Here is an 18,887-nt window from a genome sequence, read left to right as displayed (position 1 = left end):
CCCCGATCGATCTGCATCGCCTTGGCCCCTACCTCAAGCTCAAGGCCCTCCTGGCCTCGGCTCTGGCCTGATCTTTCATTACTAGCCTCCTCGCCTGCTGCCTTTTCTTTCTGCGCTAATTACTGCATTATAAAGTCGGAGCCGCCTATCAGGGCCTCCGTTGAATGAGTGGATGCCGCATCTCTAATTGTCTGTGGGCTCGTAGAAGGAGTAGATCCGGGACAAAATGGGAAAGCACGTTGTAAACTGAAAAGCGTAACTGTGATCGCTACTAACGCATGGATCCCTACCTACAGGACAGTTACGAAGTTCGTCAGCCGAGCCGTTCAGGATCTTAACCTGACCCGAGTTAGCTCCCCAGCCTCACCTGTAAATACCAAGCCAGGTCCCCGTGTCCCACCTGATAGCTACACAATCAGTTCTAAGTACCGGGGAGGCATTCTGCTTTTTTGTGGTTCTCCCTACTCCTTGCCTGTACTCCCGCTTTCCTCTGCCTTGGAATGGCCTCAGCCCCTTCTCTAACTGGAATGCCATCTCAAATGTCACCATCTCTGAGAACTTGCCAAAACACCAACCCTTTAGTCCTGATCAAAATGAGTCTTTGCTTGTGACTGCAGCACCACTAGTCTTGTACAGTTATATTATTAGAAGCATTTATTACACTGGCTGGTTTTATAATTAGTTAATGATACATTATAACTGACAAAGTAGTTTTGATGTTCATTTATAAAAATTATTTACAGAAGACATGAGTACTAAACGTGTGTGTGTGTGTGTGTGTGTGTGTGTGTGTAACTAAAAAAGGACCCTAGAGAATGCTTTTCCCAGGGTGGCATTATTAGATGGTGGCAGAGCCAAGACTTTTAGTTAGGTCTCCTCTCTCCTAGTCCTGTGTTCTTATCCTTATACCACTCCCTACCTGTCTAACAAAAGAGAAATGAGGAATTAAAAAAAGATCAGACGCTCATGAGTATAACCTCTTTAGTCCAAGAAATTAAACTTTGATCCTGCTCACCCTCTGGACTTAGCACCCAGCCTATGACTTTTCATTCGACAAACACTGACTGAACACCAGCTATGTACCTGTTACTATGATAAGTGCTAACAATTACGAGGTGAAATATATAAAAAATATATTTAACTGAGATCTAAACAGTGTATTTTTCAAAAGGCATATGAAGAGGCTTGTCTGTGTGTGTGATTCTGATATGCCTAAAAGTGATCACTTAGAATCTAAAATGATACGGATTAGAGTTCAGAGCAGTGCCTAGTACATAGCACTCAACTTATTGAATGGATCAACAGTCTACCTTTTTCATTGTTCGTATTTTACAGGAAATCAGAGAGCTGAGGTAGCCTAAGGAGATGCTATTTATTATTAACAGAATCAGGCCTAGAGCCCAAGTGCAATTCCTCTTTTACTGTGTTCCCGCCTCCATCCATTTTGTAGCTTCTTTCAAGTCATTTTAATATAATCCTGTCTATGACAGTGGTCTTTCTGACATGACAGACATGACAGAAGTGTCTCACAAAGCCCATATTTTCTGCCAGCATGTTAACTCAAATTGTCAGCAAAATAAAGACATGAAGAGCTGACCTTTACCAAAATTAAGAAAACACTTTCACTTTGAGGCAGAATTTGAACCAATAATCCTTGTCAATGACAATGCAAGTACTAGCTCATCAGTAGTGATAAATTTCTCCTACAAAACTCCCGGATCCTTAGGAGTCACAGAGATTGGAGTGACACTTTGGTGAAATCAGAAGAGGGTTTGTCTGCCCCTTTGGCAGCTATTAAATGGATGATTAGCAGCTGCTTTCTTTAGATAGGCGTGTATGCTCCAGTTTCCCATGCTCACCATGACTCCTGCTGGGTCTTACACTATTTACTTTCCTGGTCCTTGCAGGCATTCAACTGGGGAACTTTGATATAGCATCTTACATTTAGGAAGGAAGTTTAAAATCATAGATGCAACTACCCCTTTGTCCTTGAATTCTTCATGCTGCATTTCTGACATAATCTAGCCTCTGTTTCAACAGTCTTATGCTAGAGAACTCACTATTTTTCTATGCAGCTACTGAGTTTCTAGAAGGTTCTAGCAAAACATATCGGGTTACCAGCCAGAACAAAATTTTTCTAAATGAAATATGGTTGATCCTAATGATGTGGTTTTTCCAAGTAAAATCCTGAGGTGGAGATCTCAAGCTAGGTATATTTCCTTGATGGGCAGAAGGTGAGGACAAATAAAAATTGTCCCTTTTGGCAGCATGAGAGAAAGAACTAAGTGCCTTCTAATTTAGCACTTAGATCTAGTTGATTCTGACCTGACAATAAATTCACATCATACCCATTTTGTGGCTTGATCATCACCTTTAATCCCAATATCAAATCTGATGTTTATTATTATGTGGAATCACAACAAAAGTCACTGTGGCTTTTGAGCCCTGTGCCTAAGGTTAAATACTGAGCCCCCCCTTTTTTTTCCTCGGGTAGCCCCTGAGAAGGGTCTTGGAAGCATCCATCCTTCTCATTTTCCAGATGACCAACTCGTACACAGGGTCATTTATTTGGCCAACATTGTGGCAGTTCTAGGACCAGGACTGCAGGCTTTTTGAATCTTAGTCAACTATTTCGATTCAGCCATATTTATAACATACCCACTCAGGACGGATAAGACAGCTTTCAGAAATGTTTCCTGCATATACTCATAGTTTAAATCATTGTTTCAGGGTTCTCCAGTTGTGGAGAAGACTATGAACAGGTCAGAGAACTTGTTCTTTACTGGCTCTTCATTAGCATCCCAAGTTCATGCTGCTGCCATTAATGGAGATAAGGGTGCTCTTCACAGGCTCATCATAGGTAAGTGGTCCCCATAAATACAGAACCTTTAAAAATAACTCTGTCCTAGGGGAGTGTGTTAATCTTAGTCTTAGTTGCAGTGTACTTATACATTTTAATGGCAATGTATCATTATTTATATTTCATACCAGAACTTGAACAAGAAAGTAATTAAGTCCTAAAACTTAAAAAAAAAAAAAAAGTTTAGGATTAGGTAAAAAGTACTTGAGAAATATCTGTATGTTTGACACTAAATCTGGATATGTACTCAAAGGTGCCAAGAGAATTAATTCATCTTTATAATAACAGAGATCTAGAATGAGATGTGGATAATGATCTTCAAAATTTAGTATATACCCAAAGTACTAAAGCTTGCAAATAACTTAAATTGTAATGACTTAAAATTGATTAAGTGTTCTCCCTATCATTGAGTCAATTGATTGAAATAGATTCAATGTTCTCCCTATCATATACATAGAGGTCCATATAAAAATGCTAGAGGGAGAGAGCAAGGTGAGTAGGAGAGAGAGAGAGTATTCAGGGACAAAAATGGGTAAGGATTTTTCAGATATTGTAAAAACCTCATTTCCACCTAATCAGAAGTCATTTATTTATTTAAAGAAAATAAATAAAAATGTATATTAAAAATTTTTTTTAATATTAAAAAAATTTTTTAATTAAAATTTTAATTTATTTTTGAAAGAGAGAGAGACTGAGCGGGAGAGGGGCAGAGAGAGAGGGAGACACAGAATCCAAAGCAGGCTCCAGGCTCTGAGCTGTCAGCACAGAGCCCGATGTGGGGCTCGAACCCACAAACTGTGAGATCATGACCTGAGCCAAAGTCGGATGCTTAACCGACTGAGCAACCCAGGTGCCCCCAAATGTATATTTTTTAAATCTTTTCACACACCAGTGTCTAGTGACGTGATTGACGACTTGGACTGTAAAATAAAGTTCACACTACTTCAATTTCCATACTGGTTCCTTCAGAATTTATTTTCGCCCTACGTTTCCAGTTTCTCGAAAAACTTCTATCCATGCACCCTAACCCCTGACTAGGGGTTCCGTTCCCTAAATGCCATGAATTTTATCTGTCTCCTCTTTTCTACCTCCTCATTCTCTTTTCTACTACACTCCTGCTTATCTTTAAAGACAAAATTCTTTTACTACATACCCTGTGCAGGCTTCTCTTTTCTATCAGAGACGTTCCCTCCTAATACCTCAGCTTCATGTCAGCTACCGCATCCACAGTTATTTCCTGGAATGAGACATCTTCCACTGCCTCTGAGCCACTCATTCAAACATTCCACCATTCAATTAAAACGCTTACTTCCAGTTCACCCACTAATGAGAACAATAGTTTTTCAAGTCATTAAGACTTGCAGTCCATTATCTTCTGCAGCTTCAACCATCTATCTCCTTTTGTCTTTCCCCCTCCTGCCATTGAGCCCTGATCCCATAGTCTACTGTTCAAATTCGTACCTAAGAAAAATTGTCTTTTCTCCTCACCTTCTGTTGCACCTGGCTGTTGCAACCCCAGCTATAAATGGACCTAATGCCAACCCCCGAACAATTCAACCGGTCACAAAGATTGGTAGCACCCTAATGTGGTTACCTACCTCAGATAGGCACCCAACACTTTCTACTCATTATACCACATTTCTCCATAAAGAGTGTTTCATACCTTCTCAGTCTCCTGAAATCTCTGGCCACCAATCCTCCCTCCCTCCGCTCTCATCCAATGCTTTATGTTCCCTACAGAAAATGAGCTTTAAGAAGGAACTCCCTCACCTTCCAGCATATCTAGAAATCGACCTACATCTGCATCCATCTTCTTTTCTCTTTCTCTTCTCTTCTCTTCTCTTCTCTTCTCTTCTCTTCTCTTCTCTTCTCTTCTCTTCTCTCAAACAGACCAGATATCCCCTTCTGTCAAAGGTCAGTTCATCCACATATGTTCTGTATTCCATCCCTTCCTATCTTCTCAAGGACCTTGCTCCATTTTGTGTATAAACTTCTGATTACTACCCCTTCAATCTTTTCTTCTATATTCTTCCCATCAACATGTAAACATGCTCTAATGTCTCCATTACTTAAAAATCCCTTCCCAGGGAGCCTGATTGGCTCAGTCGGTTAAGCATCCAACTTTGGCTCAGGTCATGATCTCACAGTTGGTGATTTCGAGCCCTGCATCAGGCTCTGTGCTGATAGATGCTGGAGCCTGCTTCAGATTCTGTGTCTCCCTCTCTCTCTGCCCCCCCCCCCCACTTGCTCACACTCTCTCTCTCTCTCTTAAAAATAAGTGGTAAACATTAAAAAAATTTTTTTTTAATCCTTTCCCTATTCCTTCACCCCCCTCAAGGAGCTGCCATAGCTCTCCATATCTCTCGACTTCCCTCATAGCTGTATCAGTCATAGCCTGAACTGCTCTGGCAGTTACTTAAGAAAGATAGAAGTATATTTTATTCTCATCATAGTACAAAGATAAGTGGGCAGTCTATGGTGGATAGACACTTCCACTTCGCAAAACCATCCAGGGAGGCTGCTAGGACGTGGCTGTCTCGTCAACATGTGGCTTCCATCTTGGGTCAAAGGCAGATACTTCTGTTGTAGCCATAGCCCGGCCAGCAGGGGTGGAGAGAGTTCAGAAAAGCCATTTGTCACTTAGGAGGCGGACTGGACTTAGACACAGAGCCACACCTAGGAGAAAGAAGGCTAAGGTATCTCTCCTTTGATGACATCATGCCCAGCTAAAGCTCAGAGTGCTCAATTCTTAGGAAAGAAAATAATCAGAGAATGGATATGGGTGAGGGGTGACAATTGTCACTCTCAGTCACCAAAACCAAGCTTCTTGAGCTATCTGCACTCCACTTCATTACCTCAATCCACTCTTTTATTAAAAGAAAACAAAACATACTTATTCAGAAGTATATATAGGGGCGCCTAGGTGGCTTGATCGGTGAAGCGTCCAACTTGGGCTCAGGTCATGATCTCACGGTCCGTGAGTTCAAGTCCTGCATCAGGCTCTGTGCTGACAGCTCAGAGCCTGGAGCCTGTTTCAGATTCTGTGTCTCCCTCTCTCTCTGCCCCTCCCCTGTTCATGCTCTGTCTCTCTCTGTCTCAAAACTAAATAAACATTAAAAATAAATTTTTAAAAACAAATAAATAAATAAAAAGATGTATATATAGAGAGAAGTACATGCAACTTACATGTAATGTTAATAAATAAATATAAAGCAAACATCTATGTAACTGCCATTAGGTCAAGAGACAGAGAACATTGTTCCCCTAGAATCCCCTAATACCTTCTACCCTACTCCTTGGAGTAATTTGCTTTCTTGACTTTTACAATAATAATTACGTTGTAATTTTACCACCTAGGTATAGATCTTAAACACCATAGTCTAGTTTTGCCTTTTTGAACTTTTTTTAAGTGTTCCATGTTTTCTTGTACTGGAAGTTACGTATACAGTTTTGTCATTTTCCTGCTCAAAATTCTTTGCTTCCCATTATACGTGGAATAAAACTTAAAAGTGCACCTGTTCCTCTTTCCCTCTCCAGCTTCACCTTTATCCACTCTGTTCCGAGAAAAACTTGCTCTCTTTCATTTTCCCAAACCCACCAAGCCCTTTTCTGTCTCACAGCTTTTGCTGGAAATACTGTTCTCCCCATTTTCTATCTGACCAACTCTTACTCATCCTTCAGTCCTCAGATTTTAGGTCGTTTCTTCAAAGAGGCCTGCCATCAACATCCAGTCTCAGTGAAATTTTTTTGTTGTGTTCTCTCTTAGAACTCTGCAGGGTTTTCTTCATTGAACTTGTGTATTTATACATATGACTATCTTAATATCTCTCTCCCATAAGCTAGTAGCCTCCATGAGTATAGACTGTGTCTGTTTAATTCATCACTTTATTTGCAAAACCCAGCACGGCTCTGGACACATAATAGAGACATGAGATATATTTGTTGAAGGAGTGAATAAATGCTACAATCATTCTTTTAAGTACCTTTCCTCCTAAGAGGCCTATAATCATTTTGAGGGCCAGGATTAATGGTGAATCAAGTTGAATCAAATTGAATTAAATTAAACTGATTTGAGAGGCAGGTTAGGATAAAATTCCATTGGAAATTTTTTTTTGTAACTCAGAATACCTCAAGAAAAAAATGTCTTATAAAAGGAACTCTTGGGGCGCCTGGGTGGCTCAGTCGGTTAAGCGGCCAACTTCGGCTCAGGTCATGATCTCGCAGTCCGTGAGTTCGAGCCCCGTGTTGGGCTCTGTGCTGACAGCTCAGAGCCTGGAACCTGTTTCAGATTCTGTGTCTCCCTCTCTCTGACCCTCCCCTGTTCATGCTGTCTCTCCCTGTCTCAAAAATAAATAAAACGTTAAAAAAATTTTAAAAATAAAATAAAAGGAACTCTTTATTATTTTAATGAAAAATAACCTTCAAAGGAAACAAAACACACAGCGTTTTATAAATTAAAAACGGTTATACAGACTCAGTCATACAAATTAAGTGTTGCATAACAAAACTTGAAATATTCTTATAACTTTAAATCCCAAAGAAAAAAAAGTCCTTAAAAACAAAGCAGGACAAAATTCTGTGAAACCAGCATAGAGCTGATAAATTTATTTTATAAATGAGTTCCTTCTGTGTTCTATCATCTTGCTTCATTACCAAGTTTGAGCTGTTAACACTGCTCATCTTTTCAGAATTCTGCTGTCATGTCTTCTGTGAAAAGACCGTCATACCTGTGCTCCTGGCATTTCCCAATATTTGTATATCTCTATCAAAGTAAAAACTGTTTCATCTTACATTTCAGTGTATCTTATGTATTGTTTTATTTAGTGCATTTTGACGATCTCTGAATAGCTGCTTTTTCTCTTTCCTAAACTCATAATATAGTACTACAGATGAATAATTTTTTTTCTTGAATCTTTGCTCACCAACTGCTCACTAAACTCATTCACTTTAGCATTTTCTGTTTTCCCTTCTCTGTTTCCATGGAGAAGTATGTCAGTGATGTGTTCGACTCCATGGAAACAGATGAGCATCTCTTTCTACATACACAACTAATTAAATCGAACAGTTTCTATGCTGTCCATTGTTCTGGAGAAGGTCTGAGGAGGCTTTCTCTGAATGAGACATCATTTTAGAAGCGATTTTTAGTGTTTAACCTAATACAACGGATTAATGTCTTAACATTATGTCCTCGATTCAGATGATTTAGGGCTCAATCTTGGGCCCCAAAAGCACAAACATACATAGCAAAATCCTTATGTATTATGGTTGTCATTTGTAGATATGTAGCTTTTTCTCTTAACATTAAATTCAGATAACTTGGATGAATACCAGTGATATAGTTCATAATAAAATTTAGTAGATTCATATTAATACTATACAATGTAGTATTGTAGAAAAGATGTGGATTTTAGAGTCACATAAATCTGAGTTTTGAGTTCTGGCTTTGTCATTTCTTCGCTGTATTACCTTGGGTAAGCCCCTTAATCTTTTTGAGCCTCAATATCCTCATCTGAAAACCATAGACCATAATGCTTTATGTGAGCGTTCAATGGGGTAATGACTGTAAAACATCAAGGGTAACTATAGTTAATAATACTGTATTATTTATTTGAAAATTTCTGAGAGAAAAAAAGAAAGTTTTTAAGAGAGTAGATCTTAAAAGTTCTCATCACAAGGAAAACTTGTAACTATGTGGTGACAGATGTTAACTAGACTCACTGTGGTGATCATTTTGCAGTAGATACAAATATTAAATTATTATATGGTCGACCTGAAACTAACATAATGATATATGCTGAGTATGTCTCAAAAAAAAAAAAAATCCAGCATCATACTTGACACATAGTAGACAATAAAAAGACCTTGTTACTGTTATTATTTTATCAGGTTGGACTTAACAGTAAAATGATCCAGGCTTACATGGTTTTAGAAATGTCTCAAAATGAAAAGTTACTAAATGCAATGAAGAACAGTACTGTTTTCTTTGTGAAGACTAAACGGAATAATTTGTAGATATGCATAGTGCGTAATGATTGATCGAACCATCACTGCTAATAGCGTTTGGGGTTGTTTGAGTGGTCAAGTGACAAGACAACACCATTCTGATTATACCACAACTTTTGATGCCCCATCCATGTTCTAAACAAGTGTAAACCTCTTGAGTTATTTTCTCTTTTTGACTATGACCTCTCCCAGCACAGTAGTTTATTTTTTTTTTACCTGTTTAAATTGGGCATTTCATTTTTATTTTATTTTTTAATATATGAAATTTATTGTCAAATTGGTTTCCATACAACACCCAGTGCTCATCCCAAAAGAGCACAGTAGTTTAGTATGGCAAGGAGACTCATAAGTAGCAGACCAGTGACATTATTTCAGGTTAACATCTTACTTTACCTCAACCTTGACCTTAAACTTTAGGGTCACTAAATGTTTTATGAATGTTAGCTCGTGTGTGTGTGTGTGTGTGTGTGTGTGTGTGTGTGTGTGTGTTTATTCAGCCTACATTTGTATGTACTCATACTCATAATAGTAATAAAATTAGCCAGCATTTCATAAAGTCATGTTCTATGTGCCAGACACTATATAAGTGTTTTGCAACTCATTAACTCATTTAACAGCAAAACACTACAGAGTTTTGAATACTCTTATTACCCTCCTTTTATAAGTGAGGAAACCGAGGTGTAGAGAGATTTAGTGACTTGTCTGTAAGTAGCAGAACTTAGATTAGAGCCTGGAAGTCCGATTCCAAAGCTCATGCTTTTAACTACTAAACTATGGATCCTCCAGGCGTGGAGATATCTCTGTGTACACATGCACATTCATATGTATGGATACAGAGAGAATGAGAAACACAAGACAGGAAGAGCTGATTAGGTCTAAACCTTGACTGACGAACTGAATGGTTATCTAAATAGGACTTTTCCTAACCTTTTTTTTTTTTTAATTTTTTTTTCAACGTTTATTTATTTTTTTGGGACAGAGAGAGACAGAGCATGAACGGGGGAGGGGCAGAGAGAGAGGGAGACACAGAATCTGAAATAGGCTCCAGGCTCTGAGCCATCAGCCCAGAGCCTGACGCGGGGCTCGAACCCACGGACCGCGAGATCGTGACCTGGCTGAAGTCGGACGCTTAACCGACTGCGCCACCCAGGCGCCCCAATTTCCTAACCTTTTTGGCAATCTGGTAAAGCTTATGTACCCCTTCTCAAAAATATGTTTTTAAGAGCTTACACATGGTATATAGGGATCCAAAGTAAAGTAGCTATGTTGAAGTATGGTTATCAAACTATTTTAAAATTATGATATTGCAGTATACCTACAATCATATTTTATTGATACATTAAATAGCAAGGTCTAATGGAAGATCTAACAAGTATAATTTCAAAATAGCAATGAGTTTAAATGCTATTTTAAGATACCACAACAACTATAATGAGATAATATGTGATAATATTTTATAAAATCTCAAGTGATCTCAAAATGTAATATGTCCCTTATTATTATTATAATTCTCATTTTATATGTTAGGACACTGAGACTCAGAAGTTAAGAAATTTAGTTGTAAGGTTAATAACTGCACAGCTGAGACTCAAACCAATTTATTTGATTTTGAATCCTATGTTCTCTCTATTGTTTCCATGTTGCCTTTATAACAATAAGCGTATAGTTTTTATTTTTTTACATTTATTTATTTTGAGAGGGAGAGAAAGGGACAAAGAGAGAACCCCAAGCAAGCTCCACATTGCCCGAACCCATGAACCGTGAGATCATGCCCTGAGCCAAAATCATGAGTCAGACGCTTAACCAACTGAGCCACCCAAGTGCCCCTAAGCAAATAGTTTTTTTTATTTTTTTAATATTTATTAAAAAAATTTTTTTTTGATTTTTTACTAATTTTTGAGACAGAATATGAAAAGGGGAGGGGCAGAGAGAGAGGGAGACACAGAATTGGAAGCAGGCTCCAGGCTCTGAGCTGTCAGCACAGAGCCTGACACGGGGCTCGAACTCACAGACTGTGAGATCATGACCTGAGCTGAAGTCAGACGCCTAACCGACTGAGCCACCCAGGTGCCCCAGTGTTTATTTATTTTTGAGAGATCGAGCATGAGCTGGGGAGGGGCAGAGACAGAGGGAGACACAGAATCTGAAGCAGGCTCCAGGCTCTGAGCTGTCAGCACAGAACCCGATGCAGGGCTCAAACCCACAAACCATGAGATCACGACCTGAGCTGAAGTCGGATGCTTAACTGACTGAGCCACCCAGGTGCCCTTGGTTTTTAAATGACCACAAACGCCTTCCCAAGATTGTGGCAATACAAAAGGTGTAATGTATGAAGTGGGCGAAAGCAGATGAAACGCATCTTTGATGCCACACGCAGGTAACATTTTACAACAAGCAAATAAAAGGTTAATAAAGAATGCTGGGGGCGCCTGGTTGGCTCAGTCGGTTAAGCGTTCGACTTCAGCCCAGGTCATGATCTCATGGTTCATGAGTTCAAGCCCCGCATCAGGCTCTGTGCTGATAGCTCAGAGCCTGGAGCCTGCTTCGGATTCTGTGTCTCCTCTTTCTGCCCCTCCTTAGGTCACGCTTGCACTCTCTCTCTCTCTCTCTCTCTCTCTCTCTCTCTGTCAAAAATAAATAAACTTAAAAAAAAAGAATGCTGGATTTGCTCGTGTCGGACAGTGTGGCACAGTAGCTGTTAGGTAGCAGCTATCACTGTAAGTGACAGTCATATCTTCTAACTGCTAAGTTGGAGCTCTGGTTTCTGCACGTACCAACCCATTAACCATCCAGACTCTTCTGCTTCAGCTAGCCTTAAAATAACTGCATGCTGTGGAACGGTGGCCTTCCAGTCACGGTCCCATCTCAGCTTTCTGAGCTATGTTCAGGCTGAGCACATGCAGAATGCCAGCCCCCGGTAAGCACGCACCATTTGGTCATGGATTAGAGGCTATCTCCACAGTTGCCAGAGTAATTAAAACAACAGAGCACACTAGCCAGCTGCTTTCTGTATTAGCTGCTCCTGGCAGGAATTCAAATTTAAGTGCACTGCTGTAGAGTGAATATGAGTTTACATCCCAAACCCTACATGTGTGCAACGTATTGCAGTTACCAAACACTTCCAAACAGGAAATTATTTCACTCAAACATCTAAATAAGCTGTTGTGCAGACTGGACGGGTATTGGCTGAATGCTATAATTGAGAGAACTAAAGAAGGGGGGGTGGTAGGTCAAGAAAGGCGCAGGCCTCTCTCGGTTATTATTCCCTTTTAGCCAGGAAGCTCAGAACCTGATAGGATTCCCGTTACTCAGAAACTAGCCATAGAGCCGCTGTCCCCTAAAGCAACTCAAAACAGGACCTAAATGAAGCTGAATGCTGCTTTTCTAATCAGGGATAGGGGATACATGCTTTCAGACTCCTCAAATACACAAATTCTGCCACATAGGCAGGCACAACATACTGGATGGTGGCCACATAACCCAATTAAATCTTCTCTGTCGGCAAGTGTAATAACCAGTCACGCAAAAACAAGTATTTCAGGGATTGAAGAGGAGGCTTGAAGTTTCCCTGTACCTTACAGAAGACTTGGGAAAAGCATAGCAATTGGCCTAAAGTTCTATATCCTAGGAGGTACAGTTACCTATTAACCCCATGGTGTTGACTTCACTTTGGCCCTAAGAAGCCTAGTCAGGTAGCATTATCCCAGTACATGATGATTGCCTCCATTTCTGAACATGTGTTCTTGTGACCACAGTTCTCAAATCTTCTCCCTCAGTAACATGTCCAATGAGAAATTAAACCTGAATTACCATCATCTTGCTAATCCTACATACTGCTGTCTTTGCTTAACACTGGAAGCCAATACAGTGGCAGAGAGTGCCCTTCCATCATGAACGACAACTAGAGACTGGTCTTGTTTCGTATTCTCTAGAAGTATCATTTTAACTCCACCAGGGCTCAAATGATAAAAGGAACATGCTCTACCTATAATATGGTTTAGTTTTATTAATGAGTTTGGGTTTAAGTGAGTCCTTATCTATAAATGCAGTGATAGACTCTCTGGAAACTTCTGGATTAGACATTAGACATTATGGAGGGAATAACACCCAGCACTGTGTTACCACTCAGCACAGGGGCTTCTATTATCAGATATGGTGAATCAGGTGCAGAAGTTGCCTCTGTCTCCCAAACTGAGGTTCTGAAAAAGAACACCTACCTCCTCTAGGAGTTATACACAAATTGTAAGTCTCTTTCAGATCTCAAAAGCGATGACCTCTCTTGCTTTATTACCAGGATACATGGAAACGTGAATCAGCAAAACGAGTTACCTAAGAAACTATAAAGTACTTGTGGGTCCTAACACATCCAAGATTTAAATATATATTGAAATATATTATTTATTTATTTATTTATTTATCTATTTATTTATTTTTATTCATTTTTGAGAGAAAGAGACAGACAGAGTGCGAGCGGAGGAGGAGCAGAGAGGGAGACAGAGAATCTGAAGCACGCTCCAGGCTCTGAGCTGTCAGCACGGAGCCTGACACAGGACTCGAACTGACAAACCACGAGATCATGACCTGAGCCGAAATTGGGCACTTAACCAACTGAGCCATCCAGGTGCCCCTATACTGAAATATTTAGAGCTAACACAGTAGCTTAATCTCAGGCACAAAACAACTAAAACAGAAGTGTGACACCTTCTCTTTCTTCTCCTAGCATTTATATTTCCCTTCAAAAATATTTCATTTGAACAGCTTTAGCAGAGTTTATGCCAAAGCACCTTAAAAGTAACTGGCTTCCCTCATTTTCAACTTGTATGTGGTTACCCTCAACTTATATATGAATACCTGATCGTTGTCTGTGATGAAAGTAGGAAATTTTTTTTTCACTTAAAGTACATGTCAGGAAGTATCTTTTGTTGTTGTTTTAAAGTAAACTTTATTGAGGCATAATACACTAAATACAGTAACCCCAATCCTTGCTACTCTAGAGTTACTTAATTTTAACAAATATGTAGTCATGTAATCACCACCATCAAGATATAGGCAAGTTCCATCACACCCCAAAATTTCCCTGTGTCCCTTTCTAATCAATCCGTCTTCACATCCCAGCCCTTGTAACCACTGGTCTGTTTTCTCTCCCTACAGTTTTATCTTTCCAAGTATGCGGTGTAAATGAATACCATATGCATCCTTTGAAACAGAGTTCTTTCACTTAGTATAATACATTTGAGATTTTTTTCCTGGTTGAGTAGGTCAGTAGTTCATGCCTTTTTATTACTGAGAAGTATCCTACTGTATGGATGACTACAGTTCCTTTGTCATTCTCCACTAGAAGGGCAATTGGGATTATTTCCAGTTTTTAGCAATTATGAATGAGACTTCCTTAAATGTCCAAATACAAGTTTTTATGTGAACATCAGCTTTCATGCTTTTGTTTCTCCTGAGTAAACACCTAGGAAAGAGATTATTGGGCCATGTAGTAAGTCTATGTTTAACTTAATGAGAAACTGGCAGTTTTCTGTAGTGGCTATACCATTTTGAACTCCTACCAGTGATAGCTGAGAGTTCTCATTGTTCTGTATCCTCACCAGTGTTTGGTATTGTCAGGTTTGTTTTTAGGTTTGGTTTTGTTTTAACCATTCTAATAGATGTGTAATGGCATCACATCATGGTTTGAATTTATATTTCCCTGTGTATCAATGATGTTCGGCATCTTTCTACATGTGTATTCGGTGAAATTTTTCTTTAAAACTTTTACCCATCTTTTAATTTCATTATCTGCCTTTTTATTATTCAGTTGTATTTTTTTATTATTCAGTTGTAAGAACTCTTTTTGGGGGGTGTTGAATTTTATAAGTTCTTTATATTTTTTGGATACTAACCCTTTATCAGATATGTCATTTGCAAATATCTTCTCCCCTTCCATAGATTGCCTTTCAGTTTTGTTGGTTTATTCTAGGTAGAAGACTTTATCAGATATGTGTTTTGCAAATATTTTCTCCCAATTTGTGGCTTGTCTTGCCGTTTTCTTAACAGTGCCTTTCAAACAGCATTTTTAATTTGGGTGAAATCCAATTTATTGATTTTTTTAATGGATTGTTCTTTAGTATCGTGTCTAAGAAATCTTCGTCTAACTCAAGGTCACAGAGATTGTCATTTTCGTTTACTTCTAAGAGTTTTATATAGTTATAAAGGTGTTACATTTAAGATTATGATTCACTTTGAGATAATTTTTGTGTATGGTGAAAAATATAGGGAAAGTTTTTGGTTTGTTCATTTTTTTAGTTTTGTGTATGGATGTCCAGGTTTTCCCAGCACCATTTATTGAAGATTATCCATTGGTTTGCCTTTGCACCTTTGTCAAAAATCAACTGATCATATACATATATGAGTCTGTTCAGTACTCTCAATTCTGTCCTATTGATCTAAGTGTCCTTTTTCGGCCATTTAACTTAAATTTGAATTTATGGGCATAAAATTGTTCATAATATTTCCCTGTTTTCCATTTAATGACTTCAAGGCTCTGTAGTGTTGTACCTGCTTTCATTTCTGATATTGGAAATTTCTGTCTGCTCTGTTTTTAATGATCACTCTGATCAGAGATTTATCAATTTCAATGTTTTCCAAGAGCCAACTTTTAGTTTCATTGATTTTTTTCTAGTGTTTTTCTAATTTTAATTTCATTGATCTCTGCTCTTATCTTATTATGTACTTCCTCTGCTTGATTTGGATTAAATTTGGTCTTCTTTTTTTAGTGCCCTAAGGTAGAAGTATAGATTATTGATTTGAACCTATTCTATTGTAATACAAGTATTCAATGCCGTATATTTTCTTCTAAGTCCCCTCATGTGTAGAGTATGAACCTTACAACAGTACTTTTATTTTCATTCATTTATTATGTTTTTTAATTTCCCTTGAGATACTCTCTTCAACTCATGGATTATCTGTGTGATGTTTAATTCCCAAATATTCATTGATTTTCCATTATATTTCTGTTATTGATTTGTAATTTAATTACATTATTGTCAAAGAATATGCTTTGTATGATTTCACTTCTTTCTTTAAAGTTTATTTATTTATTTTGAGAGAGAGAGAGAGAGAGAGAGCAAGCACAAGAGGGGGAGGGGCAGAGAGACAGAGGGAGAGAGAGAATCCCAGGGTGGGACTCAAACTCCTGAACCTGAGTTCGATCATGACCTGAGCCAAAATCAAGAGTCGGACACCCAACTGACTGAGTGACCCAGGCACCCCTGTATGACTTCACTTCTTTAAATCTGTTAATGTTTGTTTTATGACCCACTATATGGTCTATTTTGGTGAATGGTCCCATCGGTGGGTTGTTTTTTTGTTTTTTTGCGGGGTTTTTTTGGTGTTTTAAAAGGTTATATACGTGGCTGTTGTTAAGTGACATGATCAATAAATATCAGTTATATCCTGCTGCTTAATGGTATTCAGGTTTTTTTTTCTGTCATCACTGCTTTTCATTTTAGTAGTTCAACCAATTATTGAGAGAGAGAAGGGTATTGAAGTTACCCATTATAATTGTAAATTTTTCAAATGTTTCATTCACATCTATCAGTTTTTGGTGCTTCTATTTTGAAGCTCTGTGATTTGGTACATACACATTTAGTACAGATTGTTATGTATTCTTGGTGAATTGATCCCTTTATCATTATATAATGTTTCTGTCTGCCCCTGGTAATTGTCTTTGCTTTGAAGTCTATTTTACCAGATTTAATATCTGATATTAATCAGCTTTCTTTTAACTAGCACTTATATAGCATATCTGTGCTCATTGTTTTACTTTTAATCTACTTATTATATTTCAAATGAGTTTTTTTATAAAAAGCATATAGTTGGGTCTTTGTTTTATATCCACCTCTTTTTTTTATTGGTGTATTTTTTGTCATTTACCTTTAATGTAATTATTGGTGTTAAGATTTAAGATTTCTAGTTTATTATGTCTTTACTGTTTGTAAACACTGTTTTCCATTCCTGTTTTTTCCCGTTTCCTGTCTTCCTCTGAATTTCTTAAATGTTTTTAGTTTTCAATTTTAATTTATATGTAATGGGGCTATTTGTAACAGCTTTATTGAAATTTGCCATACATCCATACCATGCAATTCACCAATTTAAAGTACAATTCAGTGAGTTTGTATATTCAGAGTTGTACAAACGTCACCATGATTAATTTTAGAACAACTTTATTACTCCCCAAAGAAACCCTGTATACCCTTTAGCTATGACCCCTCAAATGCCTGCCTTATTTATTCCTCAGCCCAAGCAAGCACTGGCTATAGAATTCTTGTTTGACAGCTCATCTCCACTCTTACCCCAACACTTGAAAAATGTTCTGTCAATAGTTTCTCATGAGAAATACATTGTGACTTGAATAGTTTTTCCCTTATAATATGTTCTTCTCTCTGGCTGCTGTCATGATTTTTTTCTTCTTTAGTTTTCAAGTTTTGATTATGATTGACTCAGCATGGATTTCTTGGGGTTTATTCTGTTTGAGTTTTGCTCAGCTTTTTAAATTTGTAGGTCTGTGTCTTTCATCAAATTTGGGCTATTTCCAGCCATTACTCCTTCAAGTATGTTTTTAGCCCTTCATTCTTTTTCCTCTCTTTCTGGAACTCTGGTGATATGAATGGTAGGTACTTTGTTATTGTCCCATGGAGCCCTGACACTCACTGATTGTTTTTGTTTCTGTCTTTTCTATCATTTCTTCAGATTGCATAATATTTACTGGTCTGTCATCAAGTTCAGTGATTCTTTCCTCTGTCATCTCCATTCAGTGAGGTTTTTATTTTAGTTATTTTATTTGGTTATTTACTTGTTTATTAAGCTGTTTATTATTCCGAAATTTTCATTTGGTTCATCTTTATATTCTGTCTTTCTTTGCTGTGACTTTGTATTTTTCCATTTGTTTCAAGAATGTTCATAATTGCTTGTTGGAGCATTTTTATCATAGTTACTTTAAAATCCTTGTCCGATAATTCTGGTATCTATATCATCACAGTATTTGTGCCTATTGATTGTCTCTTTTTGTTTAATGTTTTTCTGGCTCTTGGTTTATCTAATAATTTTGGATTATATCCTGGACATTTTGTGTATTTTGTTATGAGACTCCGGATCGTATTTAATAATCTCCTATTTTAATAGACTGACAGTCTGTTTTGGTTTAGAATGAACTTTCTGTTCCAAAATTGTGGACTATGGTTCAAATGTCATGTTAGTTTCCATAGCTCTTACAGGGATCTTCTGGTCTGCCCTACGTGTGTGCTACCCAAGCTAATTTAGACCCTCGACAGTATTCTACCCAGAGTTCACTTCTCAAAACTTTGGCTACTTTGATTCTGGTTAGTTTGACACATGGACTGCCCAGAGTTGTTTATGACTTCATGCACCAATTTAAAAAATTGCTTTCTCCAGCCTCTTCCTCTCCATAATCCTCCCCACTGATCTAGTTGGAAAGGGCTAAGATACTACGTCATTGCTATCCTCTTCTTAATGCAGGGCATGATGGTTTATAGGGCTCCTCTCCACAGTCTCTGCCATGCCTAGTAGGGGGGAAAAGAGGTACAGTTTCTTTCACTGTATGTGCTTTGAGTAGAGCAAGTATAATCAACAGGGTTGAGTCTCCCAGGGCTACCCTATTCCCAATCCTGGAGAGAGCAGGCTTCCTGGGGAATTTTGTATCTACCCATTGGTGTTTCTGGTTGTGGGTTACTTTAGCACCCAGGCTGTCTTTAGAAGGAAAAAAAAAAAAAAAAGGAAAGAAAGAAAGAACGAAAGGGAAAGGAATACAGGGAACTCACCATTAGGCTGTTCCCTGAGTTCCACAGTCCCTAGTTTGTCTCCTTTTCTCAACCTTTCATGTATTTTGCCTGGGTTTTTAGTTGTCATTAGAGGAAGGATCAGGGTAGTATGCACTTGCTCCATATTGTAATGGGAAGCCAATCATGATTCAGTTTTGTATCCCTTGTAAAAGCATACCACAACGTGTAGTGTATAGTCT

At 38.2% G+C, this 18,887-nt stretch overlaps 1 protein-coding gene across 6 annotated transcripts in view; it reads left to right on the top strand.

Moving 5' to 3' along the window:
• Positions 1 to 18,887, top strand: part of INVS (inversin) — a 154,882-nt gene that overhangs the window by 163 nt on the left and 135,832 nt on the right. For all 6 annotated transcript variants that reach the window (XR_008291073.1, XM_015068971.3, XM_015068964.3 and 3 more), the window contains one exon: positions 2,731 to 2,860. Coding sequence is in view for 4 of the 6 variants with exons in the window: in XM_015068971.3 (XP_014924457.1) it covers positions 2,755 to 2,860 (106 nt within the window). In the remaining 2 variants the exon portion in view is untranslated. Of the gene's footprint in view, positions 1 to 2,730; positions 2,861 to 18,887 lie in introns of those variants that run through there.

Source organism: Acinonyx jubatus, chromosome D4, assembly GCF_027475565.1.
Source record: "Acinonyx jubatus isolate Ajub_Pintada_27869175 chromosome D4, VMU_Ajub_asm_v1.0, whole genome shotgun sequence".
Classification (NCBI taxonomy): domain Eukaryota; kingdom Metazoa; phylum Chordata; class Mammalia; order Carnivora; family Felidae; genus Acinonyx; species Acinonyx jubatus.
This window is presented reverse-complemented; position numbering and strand designations above follow the sequence as displayed.